Below are 22,786 nucleotides of genomic sequence, written 5' to 3' on the forward strand. Positions count from 1 at the left end.
TCAGAGAACATTACAATTGACAATTGCATACAAACATGAAATAACTGACAGCAACGTGGTAAACCCCACGACGTAAACAAAGCACGTCGCGTTACGTCATCAAGACACGACGGAAGGCATTTTAACTTGATGAATGGCATGGTTCACGTGTGCGGCTGCTGGTTTCAATGTATTATTTCGCTTTGGTAAAAAAGAAATCATAAACTTTTATCTTAAAGAACACGGAGGCACTCAAACTCTCGGGAGGCTACGGACAGAACAAAATGCAAAGAGAAGCAGCGCAACAGTGATAGACTCAAACTTCTCCAGATATTGGGAATTTACAAACCAGCCTTGTCGCTCTGAATTGCACGCCATGGCGACTAAAGAGAGCACGGTGGAAGAGAATTGCTCGCAGGACGAAATCTCTGTTCCAGACATCCCCGTTAGGACAAATAGTGGTAAACGTAAAAACGACGAGACTGGAGAGCCAGCAACACTAGACAGCGCTAAAAAGCGAAAGAAAAGCAGTAAACAGCGTCCTGGGGAACGGTACGTGCCCCCTCCACAGAAACGCAACTCGGGTGTGAGTTTCAGCCAAGAACATTTCGCAGAAACCTCGTATTATTTTGAGAATGGACTGCGCAAGGTGTATCCATATTACTATGATTTTCAGACGTATTGCAAAGGACGCTGGATCGGGAAATCTCTCCTTGATGTTTTCAAAAGTGAATTTCGATCCGAATCTATGGACTACTATCACAAAGCAGTCAAAGCTGGCCGTATCAGGTTGAATCAAACACCCGTGGATGACCTAAACATAACACTAAAGGTAGGAGGTCACACGATAACACTCCCAAACTCGCTGTCTATCTCTGTGCGAGTCTGTGTATGCATAATGGTTTTGTATCTCTCTTGCTTTTCCAGAACAATGACTTTATGAGGAACACGGTGCATCGCCATGAGCCTCCTGTGTGTGGGAAGCAATTGGAGGTTCTGGTAGATGATGGTGAAGTTGTGGTGGTAGATAAGCCTGCATCACTACCTGTGCATCCCTGTGGCCGCTACCGACACAATACAGTCATCTTTATTTTAGGGAAGGAAAAAGGCCTTAGTGGCCTCCACACAGTGCATCGGCTGGACCGGCTCACTTCAGGTGTGTTGCTGTTTGCTCGTACGCTGGAGGTGTCCAAAAAGTTGGATGCGATGGTTAGAGAGAGACAGGTGAGACCCCACATTATGAATAAAACCAAAATTCTGTAATGTAACTGTCAAACTAATAAAGCATTTGATCTAGGATAGTTCACCTGAAAATAATAATTCAGTCATTTACTAAAATAATTGATGGACGATGGACAATACATTTATTTGGTGAACAAAATATCTGTAGCAGGAGCTTGTTTTTAACATTATTTTACAGTCAAAAGTTATATCTGGTACCTATTATCTCTGTTTTCTATTCTCAGCTTTTAATCACATTAAGATGATATTTGTGTTGAAATAAATCTTCATATTGAAATATTGTTCATACCGAAAAAATATATATGCATTCTGTGACCTTGAATTAAGGCTTAATCTAACCGTAGTTTTTGTGTATTTTCACAGATGGAAAAAGAATATGTCTGTCGTGTGAAGGGAGAGTTTCCAGAGAGTGAAGTGGTCTGTGAGGAACCCATACTGGTAGTGTCTTTCAAAGTGGGTCTCAGCAGAGTGGATCCCAAAGGCAAAGAGTGCCGCACAGTCTTCCAGAGGCTGAACTATAACGGACACTCTAGTGTAGTGCGTTGCCTGCCACTTACAGGTCGTACTCATCAGATTCGGGTACATCTTCAGTATCTCGGCTTTCCAATTCTCAATGATCCCATCTATGGATCTTCTGCTTGGGGACCGAACAGAGCCAAAGGAGGGCTGGTGGATATGAGCAATGAAGAAATTCTAGAAGCCCTTATAGATGAACATCGTTCAAAGGAGAGTCTGCACTTGTTGGATTTACCTGATGAAAATATGGAAAAAGGAGAGCAAGGACCAAAGACTGAGAGTAGTGATGGTGCACCTGATCACAGCAGCCTGCCTAAAACTATTACTGAGTCAAGTAACAGCGCATGTGATGGCAGTTCTTGTGAGGTGCCGTTGGTTGAAGAAAAAGACATATGCAACAGCAGACCAACATGTGGAACCAAAGCGGAGAGGATTGACTCTAAAAAAGAGGAGCGTATTGTACACGAACACCCTAAAACAACAATATCGGATGCTTTTGTTCGAGATAATTTATGTGGCGAGTGTAAGATTGTGCGGCCTGATCCAGCAGAGAAAGATTTGGTAATGTACCTACACGCATTGCGTTACAAAGGACCAGACTTTGAATACTCTACCCAACTGCCGGACTGGGCTAAAGAGGACTGGGTTCAGGATTAAACATGTTAGGTTTATGCAACATTTTTAAATTTAAAACCACAGTGAATGTAAGGATGAGAAGTCACAACTTCTGCTGTATGTGTTCTGTGTGATTTAAAAGTGGCTTTGTTTTAATTTGCCAGATTTTGGTGTTTTAGTTTGAATTACTCAGTCTTCGTTTATTTCACTTCTGTACCCTTTAAAAACACCTTGACCCCATACAATCTGTGCATACAGCAATAAAATATAGAAGTTGTTGTAATTGAACCTTGATTGTTTTTGACCATTTCCTTTTCTATCTAAGTATTAGTAAGTGCGGGTAGTTGCAATCAAAATATCTCATGCCAAATGTCTTGTTATGCATGAAAAGCTTTTTAATCACCTCCAGTATCAATTTGTTTTCATTAATACCACCCCAGAAACTCACAGACAGACTTTAGTCTTACTCCAATTAAAATAAATCTTTATTGGACGGCTTTATCATAGTCAACTTCAGACACAACTTGAATTTTTTTATGCACAGGCGATCAACAACAGAAGTTCCACACCAGCAGGATTTATTATACAGCTGCATAATTTCAGATACATTTGGCACAAATCATTCTTTTTACATTTTCATTTTGGCAGTGTTTTATGATGCTGTAATAAAATCTCTTGACCTTAATGAAATAAATGGGAATGCATTTCTAAGAGATTATGTAGTTATTTACTATTTTCAAGGGTGTCCTTTTGCTTTCAAAATAGATTTAACTGATTTCTGCTAAATGTAAAAATTTTCCTTAAAGGATTTACATATTTGTGAACATCACAAACCACCACTTCATACACACAACCTTTTGCATTCTGAACAATGCAATATTTCAAATTATATATATATGTGTGTGTTACACTCATTCATGTATAGGTTCAAATGTAGTATTGCAGTTAATTATCTTTTGGGCAATAATTATCATTAGTGAAAGATGCCCACACAATGAAGCTTTTTTTGTTAAAATCTTTAAGAAGTGGCCTTTATTTTGATGGGCATTTTATTTTTAAGGAGAGACTTTTTATGGCTCTGGCAATAAGAAAATTATACAGCATGTATAAAAAGAACAATTTTAGTGTTGAAAATGTAAAATTGCTTTTAACATGCAATGATGTATGACGATGTAAAGAAAACAGTAACAAGCACATCTATACCAAGTGTTTCTAACAGTTTAGGCATGTGAATGTGCTTTAGTATTTTTTGAGACCCCTTTTGTAATGTCTGACTAAGCCGGATTGTCGAGGGTTTAAGAACATGACAATAAATGTAACCTTTTCGGTGCTCATGGCTTGGTTGTCAAAGATCAGGCACAGTTGTTTTTTTATAAGTGTCAAATTTTCCATTTGCGGTTCAAGGCCCCTGAAGAAAGGCTGTTTGTGGGTGCACATTCAGTGTGTATTTACATGACATGCAAAAAATCATGCTTTTAAAAATCCGTCCTTGGGTCAAATATTTTGTAAGCACTGTATACTACATTTCCATTCCTTCATTATGTGATGACTGATGGTTACAAAATATTGTCCAGTATGCATTTTCAGACCAATTCCAAAAATAAAACAGACTGATGTGTACCAAGGTTTAGCCCACCATATAAAGTACTGGCCATGCTGGGGTATGGATTTGATCATTTTGTTGACCAAATTTTCTTCAGCTTCCACCTTCACCTTTTCCTTCCCTTTTGATCCAAACGTCAGGCATATCGGGTTTACTGTTGGGAAGTATCACTGGCACTCCACTTTGGGTGGTCCTCCCTCTTCCAGGCCCTGGAGAAGCAAGGTCAAATACGGTCTCCTTCAAGGACAAACGCAAAGTGTCCCTCTTACCATTTAAGTGGCCAGGTTGAAACTCTTCTTGTTTTTTAACAGCTGGAGGAACAAATACAGCAGGCTCGACATCACTTAGGCAGGTCTCATTGGAATATTCAAGTCCCTCCATGGAGCTCTGGGACTGACATGACAGGAGTCGTTTGTGACAGCTAGTAACCTCATCTATTGACAGTGATCTTTGATTGACAGTGTCTGTCGTCTGTGATGTCATGATTTCTTCCATACTAGAGGACGATGACATAGACGTGTCCCAAAGTTTGAGGCCACTGCTTGACTGGCTTCGACATTTCTTGCATAAAATCTTCTCCTTGGATAGATCTACAGGATGCAACATGTTCTCTTTGTATGGCGATGACGTCTGGAGTGCCGGAGGTGGGTTGCAAGTTTTAAGGTGCCTGCTACACATTTTTTCACTGTCAGCTTCAATGCTGACGCGATCGTAATCTTGCCTGGGACTGTGTCCGCAGAACTGAATCTCATCAGAAAGTACAGAAGGTCTGTTGGACAGCTTGCTGGTGCAAGTGCTATTCTCAAAGCTGTCACTCAACTGGCAAGCAAGGGGCTGCAGCTCATACTGTTCTGGTTCCTTCCCTCCAACTGTTTGCCGTTTTCTATGGTGTTCCTGATTGGGGCAGAGAAAACCATCCCTTTCTTTATTTAAATTTCTTCGAATTCGAGAACTTGTGCCGCAGCCAAATGCCCCATTAGCTGATGGACTGGCAGTCCCAGTTTCTGCTGCTGAAGGTATATTTTCAGTGGCTTGCTTTGTGACACACGGTATTATGTTCCCGCAGTTCTTTTGAGGGCCGAAGAAGCAGCACAATGACTGGAAGAAAAAGGTGGCGAAGCCGCATGCCACGCACTTTACTAGCATGAGAAAGATCCCGAGCTTCCTGAAAAGCAATGCAGTTGCAGGTAGCATAAGGATGCCCACACAAAAATATGCCCCAGCACCTGTAGCTACAGGGCAACCCATTCTCTTGAGAGAATGTGCAACCCTTCCCAATCTGTCATTGTGTGGGGCCAAGCTGTATGAAATGCAGTAATTGGCCACAAAGTCAACAGATAGACCAGCAGCTGCTGAAATGAACAGAGCTTCCACACCATTTAACTGCCATTCTAAAAGCACAAGGAGTCCGACGGTAGCGAAAACACTTCCTCCCACGGCTAAGGACACGTAGATGCTTAATGGAATATTCCAGGTGGTCAGCAGGAGCAATGCAAATGTGAGAGCTACAGAAAAGCCAGCCACCTGTAACGTCTCTGAACTCAGACATCTCTGGAGGTCATACAAACCTAGCTGGCTTACAAACCATCCCTTCTGCAATCCCACTGGAGCTTTAGAGATTTCCGCATTAAACCACTTTAAGACCTCTTGGTAGAATTGTGACATTTTGCTGTAGTTAAAACTATAGCGTTGTACGCTTTTGAACAATATCACAAGGGCAGTGATTCGACCTTCTGAATCGAACCTTAGGCCTCCAGCATTGGGTAGGTGTCCTTCTGCATACAACTCTGCTACCATCATGCTAAGGCACTGCTCAAAAACACTTGGCGGGTACGGAAAGGGAATATTATTGCAGCAGAAACTAAATGCATCTTCCCTTTCAGAACAGCGGCGTATAGAAATCCAGTGAATCAAGCTTTCGACAAAACACCCACTTTTGTCTGTTTCTTCTTGTTCAGCTGCTAATTGAGAATAGAAACTCTGGTTTTTAATTTTTCCACATAGGTCTCGCAACCAAACTTGGGCTTCGACACTGCTCATATTGAACGCAGGATCAATAGCCAAAGAGGCGTTACTTTTTGGATTAAAGTGATCACCGTTGTCTGAAGGAATGACACCCCAAATTAGAGTCAGTGTCATGGGCTCGTCTTCTCCTTGTTTCACTCGCTCAAACATGAACTGGTGGCGGTATTCTGCATCATATCTCTCAAAAGGATGACTGGAACGGAAGAGCTGAGTGGTTTTACTGTCTGAAGTCGGCAGTTTCATGCCAGGATCCACACATGATATGTATGTACCTCCAGCTGCCAACACTGTAAACCAACAGATCCAAATATATCGAAACTTCACTACACCACACGGCAGGATTTTTAAAAAAAGCAAGTTTGATGTGTCGGTAAACCCTCGGCCTAACACTCGAAGTTTCTGTCTCAGGGTGAAAAGACAGCGCTTCCTTGAGCTTGTCTCCCAGAATCCACCAGCGTTTTTCAAGCAGCACGGGTTCCACGCTGTTTTTGTGACAGGGTTTGAAGATAGAACAGCATAGCGTTCTTGCAAAATAAGGGTGCACGGAAGCCAAACAAGAGCAAAGAGGGTGTTGATCAAAGAGGCACTGCCAAGATATACAGCGTAGCATCTTATAGCTGTGATGCTGCTTATGTAGCCTGAGTAAAATGTGATGCTGGATGTCAGTCCTGACACTAATATCAAGTATCCCATTTCTTGTAAAACCCGGTTCATTCTTTTCTCAGGGATAGCTGGAGGGTTATGGCTTAGCTGTAGATTCCAGAAATCCACAAAAGTAAAGGTGTGATTCATGCAACTTCCTAAAAGAACGAGGACCGATGTGAGATTGAGGAGTGGAAAAAATGTCAACCGAAATGCAACCTTGTAGAAAAAATACGAGGTGCAAAGGGATAATATGACAGCAACCAGTGACATCGCTGCTATCAGTAGAGATCTGAGATACATTCCCATTGTGAACAAAAGTCCAAGAGCTGCAAGAACAGGATAGATAGAGTCTCGTGCCAAGTAATACTTGAAGAGTTTTTGTTTAATTCCCAAATCCATTCCGGTAATAGTGGTGTTGTTATATGTGAGCTCATGGCCCTCGAGATGGTCCAAATAAATTTTCAGCAATTGATCCCCTTTGTCTACTGGTAGAAAAAGAGCACTGTATTTTAGGGATGGGACCTTGTAATCAACAGTCTGTGGTCCCAGGAAGTCCTTGTCAACGAGATAATGAAGAATCTGAAAGATAATTGACAGCCTACAGCGGTGTGGGACGGATCCACAGCGGCCAGATTTACTCTTCTCGGTACATGATGCAACAAGGCTTCCATCATGGTAGTAAGGAGCGCAGAATCTGAGCAGATTTAGACTTTCGGACACGTGCAGTGTGGTCAAATGGAAGCAGGAAGAAACATTGTTGAGAGAAGCCAAGTAGTTCCCCAAAGACCAACTTGGACAGCACTCGTTCTTTCCACTGGAGCCATCTAATCCAGAGTGGATCTGGCAAAATGTATCAAATTCTGTCCCTGAACGGATCTGAAATAAAAAAAAAAAATTTACAGAAAAGAATAATTGCTTTGAAATTTGATATTGTTATATCTGAATATGCACACTGAAGAGATGCTGTTATTTGTCCACCAAAACACTGCATTTAACTTCTCCCATTAAAGACTTAATACCATCCCCTTTTGGAAAAATTTGTCCTTGGTTTACCTGTGTCTCTTCCATCTGGCACATAGCGTAAATTGCCTTTAGACTCCAGAGACTGGCAGAGTTTCCCGAGCGGAAGACCAGCTGAGCATAGCGCTCACCTACAGAACCACAGATGTGGTCATAAAGGATGACATTTCATAAAACATCCTGTGTTTCATATATTGATTTATTAGTTTTCACAATTCCTGATATTGCAAATTTTTCTGTCTCACCTGGGGCATTACAAAAAAAGTTGTGCTCAGCGTAATCTCGGTGTAACATTCTTCTTGAGCGTTGCTTTAATAGAGGCGGCGATGTACTTGTGTCCTCTCTGTAAACCAAATAGTATTTTTAAACAAAGAAAAATCTAAACTAGTGTTGTATACAAACTGCAACAGCGTTTTTATGTTCGGCATGTTATAAAGTATAGTTGATCACGGAAAAAATACCTTGCTGTAGTTGCTTCTGTGAGTTGCCAGGGAACCGGAGAAAAGGATTTTCCAGGCCCACTGTTTTGCTGTAACTTCATCCAGGTTGCTAGCCGGATGCTGATGTCTGTTCCACGTGGTTCAAATCCCTTTTGGTTTAATAAAAGATAATCACCATCAGTGATACGTATCATTATAAAATGTATTAGAGGTGCCAATTTTTTTCTTAGGAATTGTTGGTCAGTGTATTATTCTGAGGTGTTCTTAATTATTCACAGTATACTTCTTGCACACTCACAGTTGCATCTTACACTCTTGAACAAAATGTGCTTCTTTAAAGAACCACCACTTTCTCGCCTTTTTATAATCTAAATAATATTTTTTTGCCACAAAGAACCTTTGTGAAACAGAAAGGTTCTTAGGATGTTTAAGGTTCTTTATTCAACCATTTTTATTCTATGGCATGTGAAGCACCTTTATTTTTAAGAGTGTATAGTATTAACTAACAGTAATTTATTTACTGTATGCACAATGAACAAACAGAAAGATTTAGGAAGAACTGTTCACACTCTGAATGACAACAATACACATAAACAACTATATCAGCATCCACACCAATGAATGGTTACGATAACGTTAATTAAAAGTTTACACTCTACAGTGTCAAAGTATTAGGAGAAATGTAGATGAACTGCTGTTTCTAGGGCTGTCACAATTATTAAATAAGCAATTATTTGACATCATCGCAATTCTTTCAGATAACCCCAATTATTGTGAATCCTTAGAAAACAAGGGTGATCTGCAGTATCTGCTGACCTAGATCTGCACTCACTGTTACATTCAAATAACATTTCTTCATCATTTGAGTTGTATTAGCTCTGCACTTTTTTTTGTTGATTTGTTTTGTTTCCAGACTTGCTCCATCTACACAGCAAACCCTCATATCTAGTTTTCACTGCCATCACTAAGACAGTCTTCATCTTAAACATGTTTATTTTATTTTACAGATTTTATTCATACAATACATTTGTATCCGTTTCATTGCATTCTGGACATCTCAAAAGGGCATAACTGTCAGGTCTCGGGTCTAGCACTCCCTATGTTGTTCGTGTTGTCTTCTGTCATTGTCGTGTCGAGCACGTGATGCTGTTGTGACGGCTCCCACGTGCTCTGAGTCTGCGTGTTTTTTCCCATTACCGCTCCTTCCCCTCATTAGCCATTCATTAGGTTAATTCCCCTCACCTGATCATTCTTCTCGCATTTGAGTTTTGCTACCCTGCCATGGGAATTATCATTGACTGTGTCTTTCTAGTCCCGGGACTATAGATGGTAGCTCCGTCTCTATGGACTGTTTTGGATGGGTGGATATTATCGATGCCTTGTCTTTGCTGTGATCTGTCTGAGTAATCCTTTGACTTTCGTACCCTGTGACTGCACTGTTCTCAATAAAGAGATACCCGTCATATTCTGCATCTGACTCCTGTGTGATCCATGACCATATCGGCAAGAGATGTCCAAACAACAAGTGGGCACAAATGCATTTGCTATTTAAACAACATGGTGCTTGATGTAAATATTATAACTGCATAGGGCTGAAACTAGCAAAAACACATTGCACCAAGCGTTCAATAGTGCCCTATATCTTTGTTGTTATAAGGTGTGGACTTTGCTATTTAATTTATAACAATTAAAAAACTAGTGATTGTTTTCATCCATAGTTTGAACGGTCCTTCGAGCATAAAAAGCATTCAAGATACATATAGTTTTTTCTTATGTTAACATGGAGACAGGCTACTAACCGACAAAGGGTCAGAGAAGTCTGGCAGGGGACCGGACAAAATCCCACCAAGAGAGCAGGCAAACAGAAGTACTGTACATGAAATAAGTACGGCCAATGGGTATTCCACTATGACCTGTGAATAGCTGGGAAAATGTGAAAAATCAATGGTGTTTAAAGTCAAATTCAATGAAATTGTTGTATGGTGTATAAACTGCTGTAATTCTCCATGTCTCGTTTCTCCATTTCAGATTTACATTGCCGTACAGCTTCCCCCAAATACCTTTGTCTAATTGTCTGAATTATTCTTTCTAATACCTCAAAATGAAAACAAATCAGATTTAATCTTATATAGGTTGTGTTAATGTGCACTATTATATAACTATCATAATAATAATGCACAATTTACTCGTTCTGTACATTTTGTATGCCGTTATAATCCAATAAAACTGTATCATTAAAGCATCTTACCTTCTTGGAATCCAATGTAGGTCATCGTTTCTATAGAATAGACAGACATGGTTATAAGGCTTTAACATGCTTTACTAAATGCATGTCCTGCAGAAAGATATTAAGAATAAGAAAAAATCTGCACCTCACTGTCACCATGTGATGTTGCAAGGGCTTGTGGTTACTGCCATCGTGAGGTCCATGAAGCCAGTGGCACTGCATTCTATTTTGACATGAAGGCAGACGTGATGGACTGCAGCTATGGACAGTCTTAACTGGACTCGTTGAACAGTCTGCATGATGGAAAGCATTTGTTTGACCTTTACAGACATTGCTTTGGAGTGACTGGTGGTGGCCACAGCTGGGGCACCTTTTGTGTTGCGGTGAATGATACCCTGAGCCCTGCAAAGTTTTCTGGTGGAGTTGAGTACAGGAGTGCAACATAAACAGACTGTTGTCTTCTGAGTTCTCCTCTATTCTGACCGGACACATTTGAGAGTCTGTTGCATCAATTTCCGAGAAACAAACAGAAACCTCAGGGATCCCACTGCAAGGGAAAACATTAGGATTAAAAGTTTGAAATTGTTGTTCGGCTTTTATATCAAGTTTTACCATATTATTGGGAAAAGAGCAGAATTTGATTTTGTAATGTATATATGATAATGAATATAATTCACAAGCATTATTCTTCTATCTGAATAATATTCCTTTAATTGTAGTGTACTGTATATATTTCCTTTCTCCATACTGCCAGCAAATATATCTGCCCAGAGAATTGTTTAAGTGCTAAGTATCTGGCAACATATATTAGATTAGCAATGATGTCTTAAAAATCTGTGAAACGCTCCAAGACTCAATTAGGCCAAGAGGGAGGAACTCTGTCAGCTTACCCTGTCAAATTTAAAAAAAAGACTCACTATCTCTTACTTCACTGCATGGGAAGTGAATATGTTATAAAACAACAGCCTGAAAAGTACTGAATAATGTAAATCACCTTGACAAAGCAGGCCATTTTAAGCATTGAAATATGGGAACTTTATACCATCAGATGTTTATACAATCACCTGCTTTACATTATTAGTTGGACCAGTATTATTACATAAACACATTTTCTAGTGCATTTGTTTTGCTTAATAGGACTATGTGTTATAATCCCACTATTTTGCGAGCGTTTCAAGTATACTTGAAGATATACTTGTAATAAATGAAGACCCTCACAAGCTTCATACCCCTGTTAGTGCAGCGTATGGCTTTGTTTATATTTGTTTATATATTTTTGTTTGCAAGGTAACAAATGTGTTGGCATGTTTTTTATTTTGTATCTTGTATTATGGTAGTGTGTGAATTCCAGGTGTCCATGTTCTTTTGTTTTGTTTCTGTTTCTCTCTAAGACTTATAGCATGACAAGACACATGAAAACTGTTTGAAATAAATAAAAAAGGTTCTCACATAATTCAATAATTTTCAACTTTGCCCAAATACATGTACAAATATTACTGATGTATTGCTCAAAAGTGAATATAAACTTGTTTTCTTTGTGGTACTTGATGTCAAATAGAGTATATTTTCTGTTATCTGAACACTTAGGAGAACTATTCATTTGAACACTTAAACACAACTATATGGTAAATTCAGTAATAATCTGAAATGGTCTCTTATAATTTTTTTTGTGGTTGTATACACTGTGGTTTTATACACTGTGGTTGTATAGACTGTTATTTAGCAATTGTTTGTTCTACATGCTATGTTCATGGATTGTTGTACATGTTTTGATTTTACTTGTGGAATTATTAAACAGAATGATAGTTCCACATTCAATTTCTTTTTATTAATACCCAGACGACGAGCTATGCAAATATTGAAACACGACTCCTGCTGGTAAATCTTATAGATGTGCAAGCAGCAAATCAGCTGTCCTTGTTTGAGAGTGAATCTGTTTTTATCCTTTTGTACACACGCACACACTGGTTTCGGTGTTTTATGGGTGCTCTGTGTTTTACGCACCAGTGACATTAGTGTAAGGGCAATGGATAGGGGTGGGGATTCAGTATCGCTTCTTTTATAGTTACAAAAATAGTAACTAATAGAGACCAGGTTGGGTGCTCTGTTGCATTGGGTGAATGTGGTTTCTTGTGGTTTTGTGTGAAACTACAGCAGCAGGCTTAGAACTGTCGAGCTGAAGAACAACAGGGGTAAGCACTCTGCATTTTACAGACTGACAGCATATAATCAACCTGAGTAAAATACCATTTCATCTAGCAATTTCAGCCGAGCGTGTTAAACACAGAGCTGCAAAAAAATGTGATTACTCAATGTAATGTATGAAGCGATCACTATTCTCGAACAACTTTATTGCTATAAAGAGACAGTAGTGTATGAGACAGCCAAGTTACAATATATTATTCAAACAGTTCCACTGTTAAAAATTGAAAGTGCACATGTTCACAAAATGCTTACCAAAACAGACAAAATGTTACAGCAGTAACCATTTGCATGTGATGGTGAGTTTATCTGTGAAATTTGGCTATGCACATGCAGCAGATGTTATGACGGTTATCAGAAAGAGCAGTGGCTTAATTCAATTGGACAGCTCTGCAGCTGGTTCCTCTACACTGCCAGGACTCAGAGGTGGTTGTTGTGTCTTGTCAGACTTTAAGGATGAAATCAATTCAGCCCCAGACAAGGAGAACGGAAAGTTTGTATTGCAAATGTTTATTCCGATGAGAATCAGTCCTTAATCCATAGAAATAGAAATAAATCGTTTCAAGGATGAGGAAAATTGACTTCAATGAATTTAATTGTAATTCCCAGATTAAATTTGCTTGTATTATTGCCCATTTAACAACTGTAACCTAAATATTTACGAGAATTATTAACTAAATGTTTAATTTACTCTCTAAAAAACCATAGCCTATTAGCATACTGTGTACTATGAAATATAACTAAATATTCCACAGTAACACACTGAACAATGGCAGTACCCATGAACTTCTTTTGTGTGGTTCGGTGACCAACTTTGATCAAAATATCTTCTTTTGTGTTCTGCAGAAAAAGATCATACCGGTCTGAAATTACAAGATGGTGAGTAAAGGATGACAGAATTTTCATTTTTGCACGAACTATCCCTTTAAGCTCTTTCATAATATTTCTGACAAAAAGAAGCATATATTATACTATAGACTATAACATCTCCCAGACTTTGCTTAGGGAGATTAGCCACTTTCTTTTGTGTGTAGGATATGATCCATTTTAAGAAACATAAGCAACAGATAATAACATGGAGCAAAACCTTTAATTAACAAATCAAAGGCTGCTTTCAAGGGCCTATGTGTGTGATTCGCATTAGAAAACAAAGACAAGGCAGCTCCTGAAAGGGTCACACTCACATATGAGTCACTGCAAGCTTCAGCTGGAACTTCTCCACCATGGACAACGCATCTTGCCATCTGCTCAGCATTACTTTGAAAGATTACTGATGAAATCTGTCTATAGATCAATGTTAACGGAGCAGAAGACCTGCACTCAGCTATGATAAAGCAAAATGTCTCACTCAGAGTGACAGATGAGTCCTGTGTCTAACATTATAAACAGTCTGACATCTCAGTTCAGGGATGTTTAAAATGACTTTAAAATTATGTTCAAAATGACTTGCATGTCATTTTGTCAAAGCACAAGATGTTACTTTGGCCTTAGAGTTGACCTGTGGCCTACAGCAGCATTCTGTGCTGGACTGCCTTGTCTGAAACAAGACACGCCCCTTCATTACCATATGGACACAGAAATGTAGAAAGAAGAAAATGTGAAAGAATTTTTTTTGAAAATGTATAAAAAAAAATATATATTAGCATAAATGCATAAAATAAATACAAAAATGTACAAATTATTTTAGAAATTTTTAAATAAATAGATAATATAAATATTATTGATATAAATATCAGTTTTTTCATTATTTTTAGAAAATTAATTTCTGTATTTAATTATTTTCGCTTTTTTACATTTCTCCATGGATTTATTTTTGTATTTATTTATTTTTAACTCCATAAGTTTAGAGGAAAGCAAAAAAGGTCATACAGGTTTGAAATGACAAGAAATGTGAGTAAATGGTGATAGAATTAAGCATTTTCGGTGAGCTATCCCTTTAAAGGAACACTGAGGTTATTCGTGGGTTATTAGAACATATGTTAACTAACGTGCATTTAAAGCTAAATTAATTTACATTAATTTACAGTTTCTACCCAAACCAAGTGTTAGATCAGAGGTCACGCAAGTACACGCACAGATCATAAATCCAATTAATCTTTTAATAAATCATAGTATTCAATGCAAATGCGTGTACTTTCAACTCGCTCACCGTTTCTTGTAAACCCAGCGAGTCTCCATTGTAAACAAAAGGCAAAGTGCGTTCGTGAGAGAGACATCTTGAAGAAGCGACACGTTGATTTACATTTCATATTAGCAAAGACGCCGTTTAAATGTCACTCGGTCTTATCATTTGTCTTAAAAATATACACACAGTAGCCTACACGTACCTCTGAGGTGCTTCGCAAGAAGGTCCCTCTGTTGTGGATAAATCTGTGATTTCAGCATCATCGCGCTCTCCAGAAATAGACTCTGTATCCATACTGACACTGATGCTTTATATTTCCAAATGCAATCCGTCTGTTACAGTCAAATCTCTAATAATGTGCACAATAGTATCAATTCAGACATGCAGTTTGTAGTCGTGGTGTTAAAGGCAAATGCTACGTTTGCTTGAGTATGTGGGCTGGTCCGTCGTTTCTTATTGGATGTCGCTGTGGGATCGAAGGTGTTGACAGTCGCTGTTCACCCGAGGGTGGTGCTGGAGAACAGAAGTGATTCGCACCATTATTCGCGTTGAGATTGCTTGCGTGTATCAGAAGAAAAACATGACGGAAACTATATAATATCTTGTGTTTTTCCGGCGTTCCTATGACAGGCAGGCAATGGTTTCTGCATTCATAATGCAGCAGTCTTCAGTTCATTGTGTTTGGATAAGATTACGGACTTTTTTATAATGCAAGAGGGAGTGTGCTTCTATATTTTAGATCCATTTTAGTGGGACATTAAACTTCAGAAAATTAGCAATTTATGATTACATCAGGTACAAATCCGGTTAGTTGTTGATCAAATTCTAGCATTTGTAATACAGCAACACATTTTTTAAATACTATACTCATTTCAGATACAAACAAAAGTAGCCTATTCTATTTACAATATTATTTAGTTTTGAGTTGTTAGCACTATTGAACGAATGCACGTTTTTGAGAGATAACATTTGTATGATTTTTGTGATTAAAATGTACAAACCAGAAGCAATAATACCCAACAAATGGAGAGGGGATGACTCCTCATAGAACATAAAATAGTTACTATATTTATAATTTACTATTATTTTCGTGTGCCCTTTTATGAGGAGTTTGGACCGTTGTGGATGTGGCTTTTCTTATATGGATATGACAAACTGTGCTTTAAAACATGAAAAGAGAGACCTCACATTAATATTCTTATCACCACAAATTTGCATCTGACCTATGAATATTGTGAACACATTTGGTAAAAATTTGATTTTTTTAGCTTAAGGTTGACCTTCTTGTGAATGGAAAGGTATTATCAAATGGTATGATTGAGACCTACTAATAAAAAAAATCAAGTTTATGTTTCAAATACAGTTAATTCCCATCATGTGTGCAGATCACACATTTCTCGTCATACATTATGACATTAGCTTACATTACATGAACAGGTGGCTTTTTAGTTGTTTCTTGAAGGTTGTGATGGAATCAGCAGCTTAGGTGGATGTACATTGTGTTTTGTTTTCAGTTTATCTCGACGGAAAGATGGATCTCCTGTCTCTGTGTTACAGCAGTTTCATTCTGTGCCTCTAGTTATTATGTTACGATCCTAACAAGTTTAGACCTATTTATATAGTTATATTGCAACTTCATCATAAATATGGAGTATGGGTGAAAAAAGCGTTGAGGCCTGTTTAGTGTTTACACATGTAACATTTTTACCATCTGGGCAACATAAATATATAAAAAGTAGCATCCTCAACTAACATTTTATAACAATTAGACCAATTCACATTATTTTATTAAGAATACCTGATCCTTATGCATTTATGTTTATTCTCTCTTATATAGCCTGCGACCCTCTGCTGACTTTATCCGGTAAGCTAACGTTTCCCTTTCCACGCATCTGATAAACATTAAGTATCTGAACAAACATATAGCTTTTACAGATTAATGATAAGGTAGAAGTTTATAAAGCCTCTTTTGTCTGTGTGTCAATCCCTATACGATGATGTACGGGTTTATGGGAGGTGATTATTTGGTCATCAGCAGTAAGACCCGCCCCCGGGGCGTTCCCGTGTCTTAAAGTTACCAAACTAAATTACAGTGCGCACTTACTCTGCGTGGTATTGAGAAGTATGACCGAAGGAGCAGCGGCTCTTCGTCTGACAGCGAAAATTCACAGCAGACTCACGTGAACTTGCCATGACTTTCTCAAAGAATCCCTTTTGCGCTTTCTTCTTTGTTGCTTTGTTGTTTTTGACTTTAACGTTTGTTTTGAAGAAATGGCACTTTGGTCTGCGGGGGACTTTTGGTGATGCTGCTCGGCCAGATGGTTTGACTCCCGAGCGCGACAGATTGCATCAACAACTGAAGGAAAGACAACAAGAACTCGAGCTACTTTATATCACATCTGATAATGTGCAATCTTCAGAAGGATTTATCGATCCGCATCTGGCCATAAATGAGAGCGTACGTTTGGAGAACACTGAATTGGTCATTGGCTGCCAAGAACTTAATGTCGTGAAAGCTGTTGACTTTCTTGGTTCGGGTTACACAAAAACGGTGTTAAAAGCGGTGTTACCTCAAGGATCCTTCGTAGCGCTGAAATCTGTGAACCATCAAGGCACTGACATGAGACTTTGCATGGAAGATTTTAAAGATCATCAGAGCTGTCATGAGCTTATTTCTTTCAAACTGAGGAAGGAGATTGTATTGTTGCAGAGATTGCAGCACACCAATATTGTACAGGTAAGAAAACACTCAGTTCAGCTTTTCAATAAAAAAACTTGAATTTTGTTTGTGCGCCATGTGTGTATCTGAATTTTGCGTTTGTGACCACATGTTTTTATTTTAAGCAATTGCATACCACCTCCAAAAGTTGTTGCCATAATACATAGGACGTTGTGATTTTAGTGAATCTTGTAAATGCGTGATCTTAGTGAATTGTGATGCATTGTGTATTTTCTATTGCAGTTGAAAGGTCATTGTCAGGACAGCCCTGTGGTTGGTGGCATCACAACGGTGCTGGAACAGGGGATGCCACTTCAGATGATCCAGCTCCTGCAGAGCCCCTGGGAAGAGCGCTTTCGGGTAAGAGCAGCACCCCCGAACCCTCCCATGGAGTGTTAATCAGAAACTCCCCACCCACTGTCCCCCACAGGGCATACCTGAGGTGGGGGTGGATGAAATTCTTCAACGCGGCTGGATTAACCGGAGTCCCATCTCCATACCAACTGAGCCTGATCAAATGCTTTGAGGGATAAATGTCCATCTCGGATAGCTATTAACTCTTCTTCGCCGGTGTGTTTAGTAGTAGTAGCAGATGATACTGTGTTTCAAAAGCCAGGAGGATATTTTCTTTCATGTTCGCTTTGGTATTAAAGAAGCAGGTTCTGATACCCTATGCCTTTTTGATTTTCGATGGGTTCTTATGACAAGTGCGTTTAAGCTAAAGGGCTGTAATCGAGTGACTACTTTCTTTGACGTGTCTTTAACGCATGGTCGGGAGTTATTCAAAAGGTGTATGGTGTCATCCAGTTATGTTTGTGAAGAACTGGGGCTACAGTGTTTTCAAGGGTATGCCTTGACTCAATACCTCTGCTATGCTCGATAATGTTAGTGTTATATAATACATTGTAATGCTGTACGTAAAAATAGCATTGACGTGGTTAGAATTTGAGTAAAATCTAAATTATAAGGTTTATGGCTGTAGTTGTTCACATGCATACTGTAGATCAGCTTTCTTTGTTGATCCTGAGGGAAAGTTCAGGTGTAAACAACACCTCAAATGTAGGGTGTATAAAAGAAGAACAAATATGATCTATTCTCAAAATTACAGAAAAATATGGAAATATTTTTCCTTCCAGTGTTTTTTACCTTTTAAAGTATATTTCCAAGAGTTTTTTATCTTTTAAAGAAGAAATATAAATTCTGCACCCTCTTATCATTTCAAACATGTATGACTTTCTTTATTCTGCAGAACACAAAAGAAGATATTTTAAAGAATTTTTATTGCAAGTGAATGAGTACCGCTGTGGTTCAATTACCAACATTCTTTAAAATATGTGTTCTGCAGAAGGAAGGAAGTCGTTTGAAATGATAAGAGGTTAATGATGTTAGAATTTTCATTTTTGAGTGAACCTTTGGGTAGCCTTTACGGCCATCCTGACAGAGACATTTTTTTTATCACATTAATGCTAAATGACCTGTTTATTCAGAACAAGCTATTACTAAAACTTATGCTTGTCTTTGTATCACAGGTCTGTCTTGGCTTAGTAAGACTTCTTCACTATCTCTCGTACTCACCGCTGGGTTCGGTGGCCCTGCTTGATTTCCAGCCTCGGCAGTTCATTACGGTGTCAGGAGAACTCAAGTTAACTGATTTGGATGATGCAAGTATTGAGGAGCCAGGCTGCGTGGAAGACTCAGACTGCCTATTGCAGTTTCCCCTTCGCAATTTCACCCTCAGATGCTCCCCTTCGCGAATCTGTGAAGGCTTGAATGAGATGAGGAACCTTTACAACGCCTACAGGTGAGAACTTCCCACATTCCATCTTTATTGTTTAAGCCAGATAATAAAAAAGTTGTTTTACAAGAGTCTTGCATGGTCGATGTCAGGATTTTGAATCCTTTTCCCTGCTCCGCTTGTTATGATTAATTATCCGCCCCGTCGAGCGTCTGGGCATCACAGAGCGCTTTGATCTCACAGCTTGACTTGCCACTGATTTGGAGTTTCAGATATAATATATCAAGTCATTATTTTTCTTCCCAGGTATTTCTTCACCTACCTACTGCCTCATCAGGCACCCCTGCTGCTGAAGCCTCTTCTTGAAAAAATAATGAACTCCACAGGTGAGGAATGGTACCTTATTTTTCTGTGAAAATCGTTTGGTGGTTTTTGGTTGCTTTTAATAAAAAGGGGTTGAATTATGAAAGCTTATTTTATATTCCTGTTACAGGGGACCTGAAACAAAGCATTAATGAAACACTGGTTGACTTCGAAGAGGTTTTGCGTGTCTACAAGTCTGGCTTGGAAAATCTGCCACCGTTAATAAGCAGAGGTAATGCACTGATTTAAGTATTGGATTATGCTTCTTAAAGGGAAAGATCACCCAAAAATTAAAACTCTGTCATCATTTACTCACCCTCAATTTAAACTTGTATGATTTACTTTTTTTCTGCAGAATATCAAAAGATGATATTTTAAGAATGTTGGTAACCAAACAACAGTGCGCACACAACCAATGCAAGTCAAGGGGTACCGCCACGGTTCGGTTACCAGTATTCTTCAAAATATCTTCTTTTGTGTTCTCTAGAAGAAAGTCATACATGTTTGAAATGACAAGACGGTGAGGAAATTATGACATTTTCATTTTTTAACACTCCTCAGCTCCCATTATGGACTTATTTACCATAACTCTTTAGATAAATGCAAAGATGTTAGCGTGACAAGTATGTTTTCGGCACTGTAAAGCAAATGTGCTTCTGTCATAAAATGCATGTAACTCAATCCATCTTCAAGGACTTTTAAGCCTCTCTTTCTTTGACTCCCTTTCTGTGAGCTTTGACACCTATAAATCAATCACATGACGAAAGTAAAGCAGCACACATGCATAAAATCGTTGTCGAAGAATCCTCAACACAACACCTTCCTTAAAAAGGCACATCAAGAAATATTTACTTGCCGGATCTTTTCCTCCTTTCTTGAAATCTGGCAAAGCCATTGCTTCGGTATACATGTCTTTTGTCCCCATAAATGTGCACACACACACATTTGGTAACCTGAGATCCTGCCACCTCTACTGTGAAAAAGAAAGCAGAAGGGCTTGGTTCTCTTAAACTCTCAGAGCGCGCTAATATTTTGCAGATGGGTGTTGAGTGGATCTTGAAATGGTTTTGATGCAGATTTTTTTTCTTTGTGCAGATTATGCTGTCCTGAAAGGAATGAGGAGCGTTGGAAATATGGAATACAGATGCTGGCCATCGTACAACCAGCAAGGCTGCGTGCTATCTGTGCACAGTACCAGAGAAGCGGCGCTCATCTGCAACTCTCACCTTCAGTGCACAAGCTTCTCTCTGAGCAAGGAACGGACATGGACAGGTCAGTTTAAACTACAGCTTCGGATTTTGATTATTTTGCAAATTGGTCATAAGCAGCTGCAAGTAAACATTTACGTTTAAGATGTACAGAATGACTTTAAATTTTAGTTTACATTTATTCCAGCTTTTATGGAAGAGCCATAGTGCTATGTGTTCTCTTTAAAATCAAATATACTTTTTTTTATGAAAGTAAGTGTAAAGCCAAAATAAATAACTCAAAACAGACATCCAAGCCATTAAACAGTCTTATAAATGTATATTATTTGCAAAGGAATGTGTTTATAAGTTATATGGTAGCAATAAATCCCTCGCACGACCCAACTTTGGCATAATACAACAGAAAAACTTCAAAAACCATCATATAAATATCTATCTGATGAGCAGGCCTTCAATAAAGCGCTGACTACCTCTATTCGGTGTTATAAATCATTTGAACATATGTCTGTTGTGTCTGTTTGGAACATGCTGTGTCTAACCCAAGGGCTCGCCTTGCCTTTACTTGTCTGCAGGTCGACTTCTTGCCTCTTTCAGAAGTGGCTTCAGCCATCTGGTTCCAGATGTGAACTCGGCAGTGTATATGAGGAAAGTTAAAGCCTCGGGAGCAGTGCTTTGAGAAAGAAAGGAACTGGGGGAAGGGGAAAAATAGTAGACAAATGAATGTGTTATATTTATAGGCGTCTTACTCAATGGCGTTTGATCCCCCTGCCAATCCTACAAGCTGCCAAGGAGCGTTTAAAAGGATTTCCCTTCAGGTATAATTAACCTGTGGATAAAAAAGGAGAAAGAAAAATACAGCCTTCCAACGTTTTTATTTTCCTTCTGTGTTGCGTTCACATGACACGGTCCACTGGAAGGACACTGAGCCCATTTTGCTCTGGCTAATGCCTGCAGGAGGAAAGGAAAACAAGCTCTTTCACAGATTTACTTTGATGTTAATGAGGCCAGAAGTTTGCTGCATTTTGCTGGATGTCAGTATGTGCCGAGAATCGTGTCAATAGGCGGAAAACTGCTGAAACCGCAAAAATGCAGGAATGTTTAGTGGGAACCATTGTTCCTGATGCATTACCTGTATTATATACAGTATATATGGTGGTGTTCCATACCCAATTGGAATGAAAAGAATGTTTGGATTCAAAGAAAAGATATGCTTGCTATTTGCACATATAAAACCTAAAAAAAGTTTTTAATTGTTTTCTCAGATGTTTGGACTCCACTATATGTATTTGGAATTATATACTTTCATCCTATGGATGTGTCAGTTTTCTTTGTTCTTTCAGAGAAAGAGATTAACATGTCATTTATTTGGTTATATTAAGTTTGTATTTTGTCATGTTGTAATGCATTCGTCTATAAACTAAGTAATAAAAAACTTGTTTGTTCATTGCGTGTTTTCGCTCTCATTACCAAAGACATTTTATTTAGATAAACAAACCAGCAAACAGACGAAACCAATGCAACTGGAATTTTTAGTGATTTCGATTAACTAAAACCTTGCATCTTGGCAATAACTACACAAAATAAATTGCCATCTGAATGGTATCAGGGCCTTCCATGAATTCACTTCTCGGCCGTCGGTCTTTACCTTCTCCCATTCTCCTGCTTTTATTTAACAAACATTTCTGATAAAACCTCCACACAAAGTTTATACAAAACCCTTCAAGCGCACGCCAATAAATCACTTGCGGTGTCATTATAGTTTAATCGTTACATGTAAATGCAGCTTGTTTGTGTGGCTTTTCTTATGGAGAAGCGAAAAAACAATGGTGCATTAAGAACAATTAAAGTAAATCTGCTGTTAACACACGAATGGAGCGGCCATCTGCCCTAGTTAGGGGTTTCCATTCATGAGGACATAGATATGCACAGATAAGCCCAGGGATAGCCTATGGATTCAGGGGCAGGAGATCTTTAGGTGGGAGTTATTGTCCTTTTCGCATTCCACTGAAGCTCCTGGGGTTTGGCCACTGATAAGATCTTATCCAATTATTCTAAATGACAGAAACACTTAAAGTGAAAATAAATTAAATGTATTAATGTAATTAAATGTAGTGATTCAGAA

The 22,786-nt window shown here is 38.8% G+C and overlaps 3 protein-coding genes across 4 annotated transcripts; 2 read left to right on the plus strand and 1 right to left on the minus strand.

Moving 5' to 3' along the window:
* Positions 1–67: 67 nt before the first annotated feature.
* On the plus strand, positions 68–3,066 carry rpusd2 (RNA pseudouridine synthase domain containing 2). Of its 2 annotated transcripts, XM_079457905.1 has the most exons (4): positions 135–565; positions 656–811; positions 907–1,203; positions 1,585–3,061. In XM_079457905.1, the coding sequence occupies exons 1-4, from the start codon at positions 356–358 to the stop codon at positions 2,392–2,394; spliced, it is 1,473 nt and encodes a 490-aa protein (XP_079314031.1). In that variant the 5' UTR covers positions 135–355; the 3' UTR covers positions 2,395–3,061. The 2 variants fall into 2 exon arrangements, with proteins under 2 accessions (XP_079314030.1, XP_079314031.1); XM_079457904.1 differs by having other exon boundaries at positions 68–811; positions 1,585–3,066.
* disp2 (dispatched RND transporter family member 2) lies at positions 2,824–14,933 on the minus strand (the record flags this gene model as incomplete). Its single annotated transcript, XM_079457906.1, has 8 exons — positions 2,824–7,501; positions 7,679–7,776; positions 7,891–7,988; positions 8,107–8,234; positions 9,885–10,008; positions 10,334–10,363; positions 10,458–10,859; positions 14,842–14,933. The coding sequence occupies 8 exons, from the start codon at positions 14,931–14,933 to the stop codon at positions 4,049–4,051; spliced, it is 4,425 nt and encodes a 1,474-aa protein (XP_079314032.1). The 3' UTR covers positions 2,824–4,048.
* Positions 14,934–16,735: 1,802 nt separating this feature from the next.
* On the plus strand, positions 16,736–22,107 carry pkdccb (protein kinase domain containing, cytoplasmic b). Its single transcript, XM_079457858.1, has 7 exons — positions 16,736–17,376; positions 17,602–17,718; positions 18,888–19,159; positions 19,400–19,479; positions 19,587–19,688; positions 20,552–20,728; positions 21,237–22,107. Exons 1-7 carry the CDS (start codon positions 16,831–16,833, stop codon positions 21,338–21,340), a joined length of 1,398 nt encoding a protein of 465 aa, XP_079313984.1. The 5' UTR covers positions 16,736–16,830; the 3' UTR covers positions 21,341–22,107.
* Positions 22,108–22,786: the final 679 nt, after the last annotated feature.

Source organism: Barbatula barbatula (assembly GCF_947034865.1).
Source record: "Barbatula barbatula genome assembly, chromosome: 6".
NCBI classification, from domain to species: domain Eukaryota; kingdom Metazoa; phylum Chordata; class Actinopteri; order Cypriniformes; family Nemacheilidae; genus Barbatula; species Barbatula barbatula.

Excerpts from the sequence above, each read along its gene's own strand:
- pkdccb (XM_079457858.1), top strand. The coding sequence starts at position 16,831 with ATGACTTTCTCAAAGAATCCCTTTTGCGCTTTCTTCTTTGTTGCTTTG. Across the intron at positions 17,377-17,601 it reads AGCACACCAATATTGTACAG|TTGAAAGGTCATTGTCAGGA; the intron begins GTAAGAAAACAC and ends TTTCTATTGCAG. Across the intron at positions 20,729-21,236 it reads CAAGGAACGGACATGGACAG|GTCGACTTCTTGCCTCTTTC; the intron begins GTCAGTTTAAAC and ends ACTTGTCTGCAG.
- rpusd2 (XM_079457904.1), top strand. The coding sequence starts at position 134 with ATGGCATGGTTCACGTGTGCGGCTGCTGGTTTCAATGTATTATTTCGC. Across the intron at positions 812-906 it reads ACCTAAACATAACACTAAAG|AACAATGACTTTATGAGGAA; the intron begins GTAGGAGGTCAC and ends TTGCTTTTCCAG. Across the intron at positions 1,204-1,584 it reads CGATGGTTAGAGAGAGACAG|ATGGAAAAAGAATATGTCTG; the intron begins GTGAGACCCCAC and ends GTATTTTCACAG.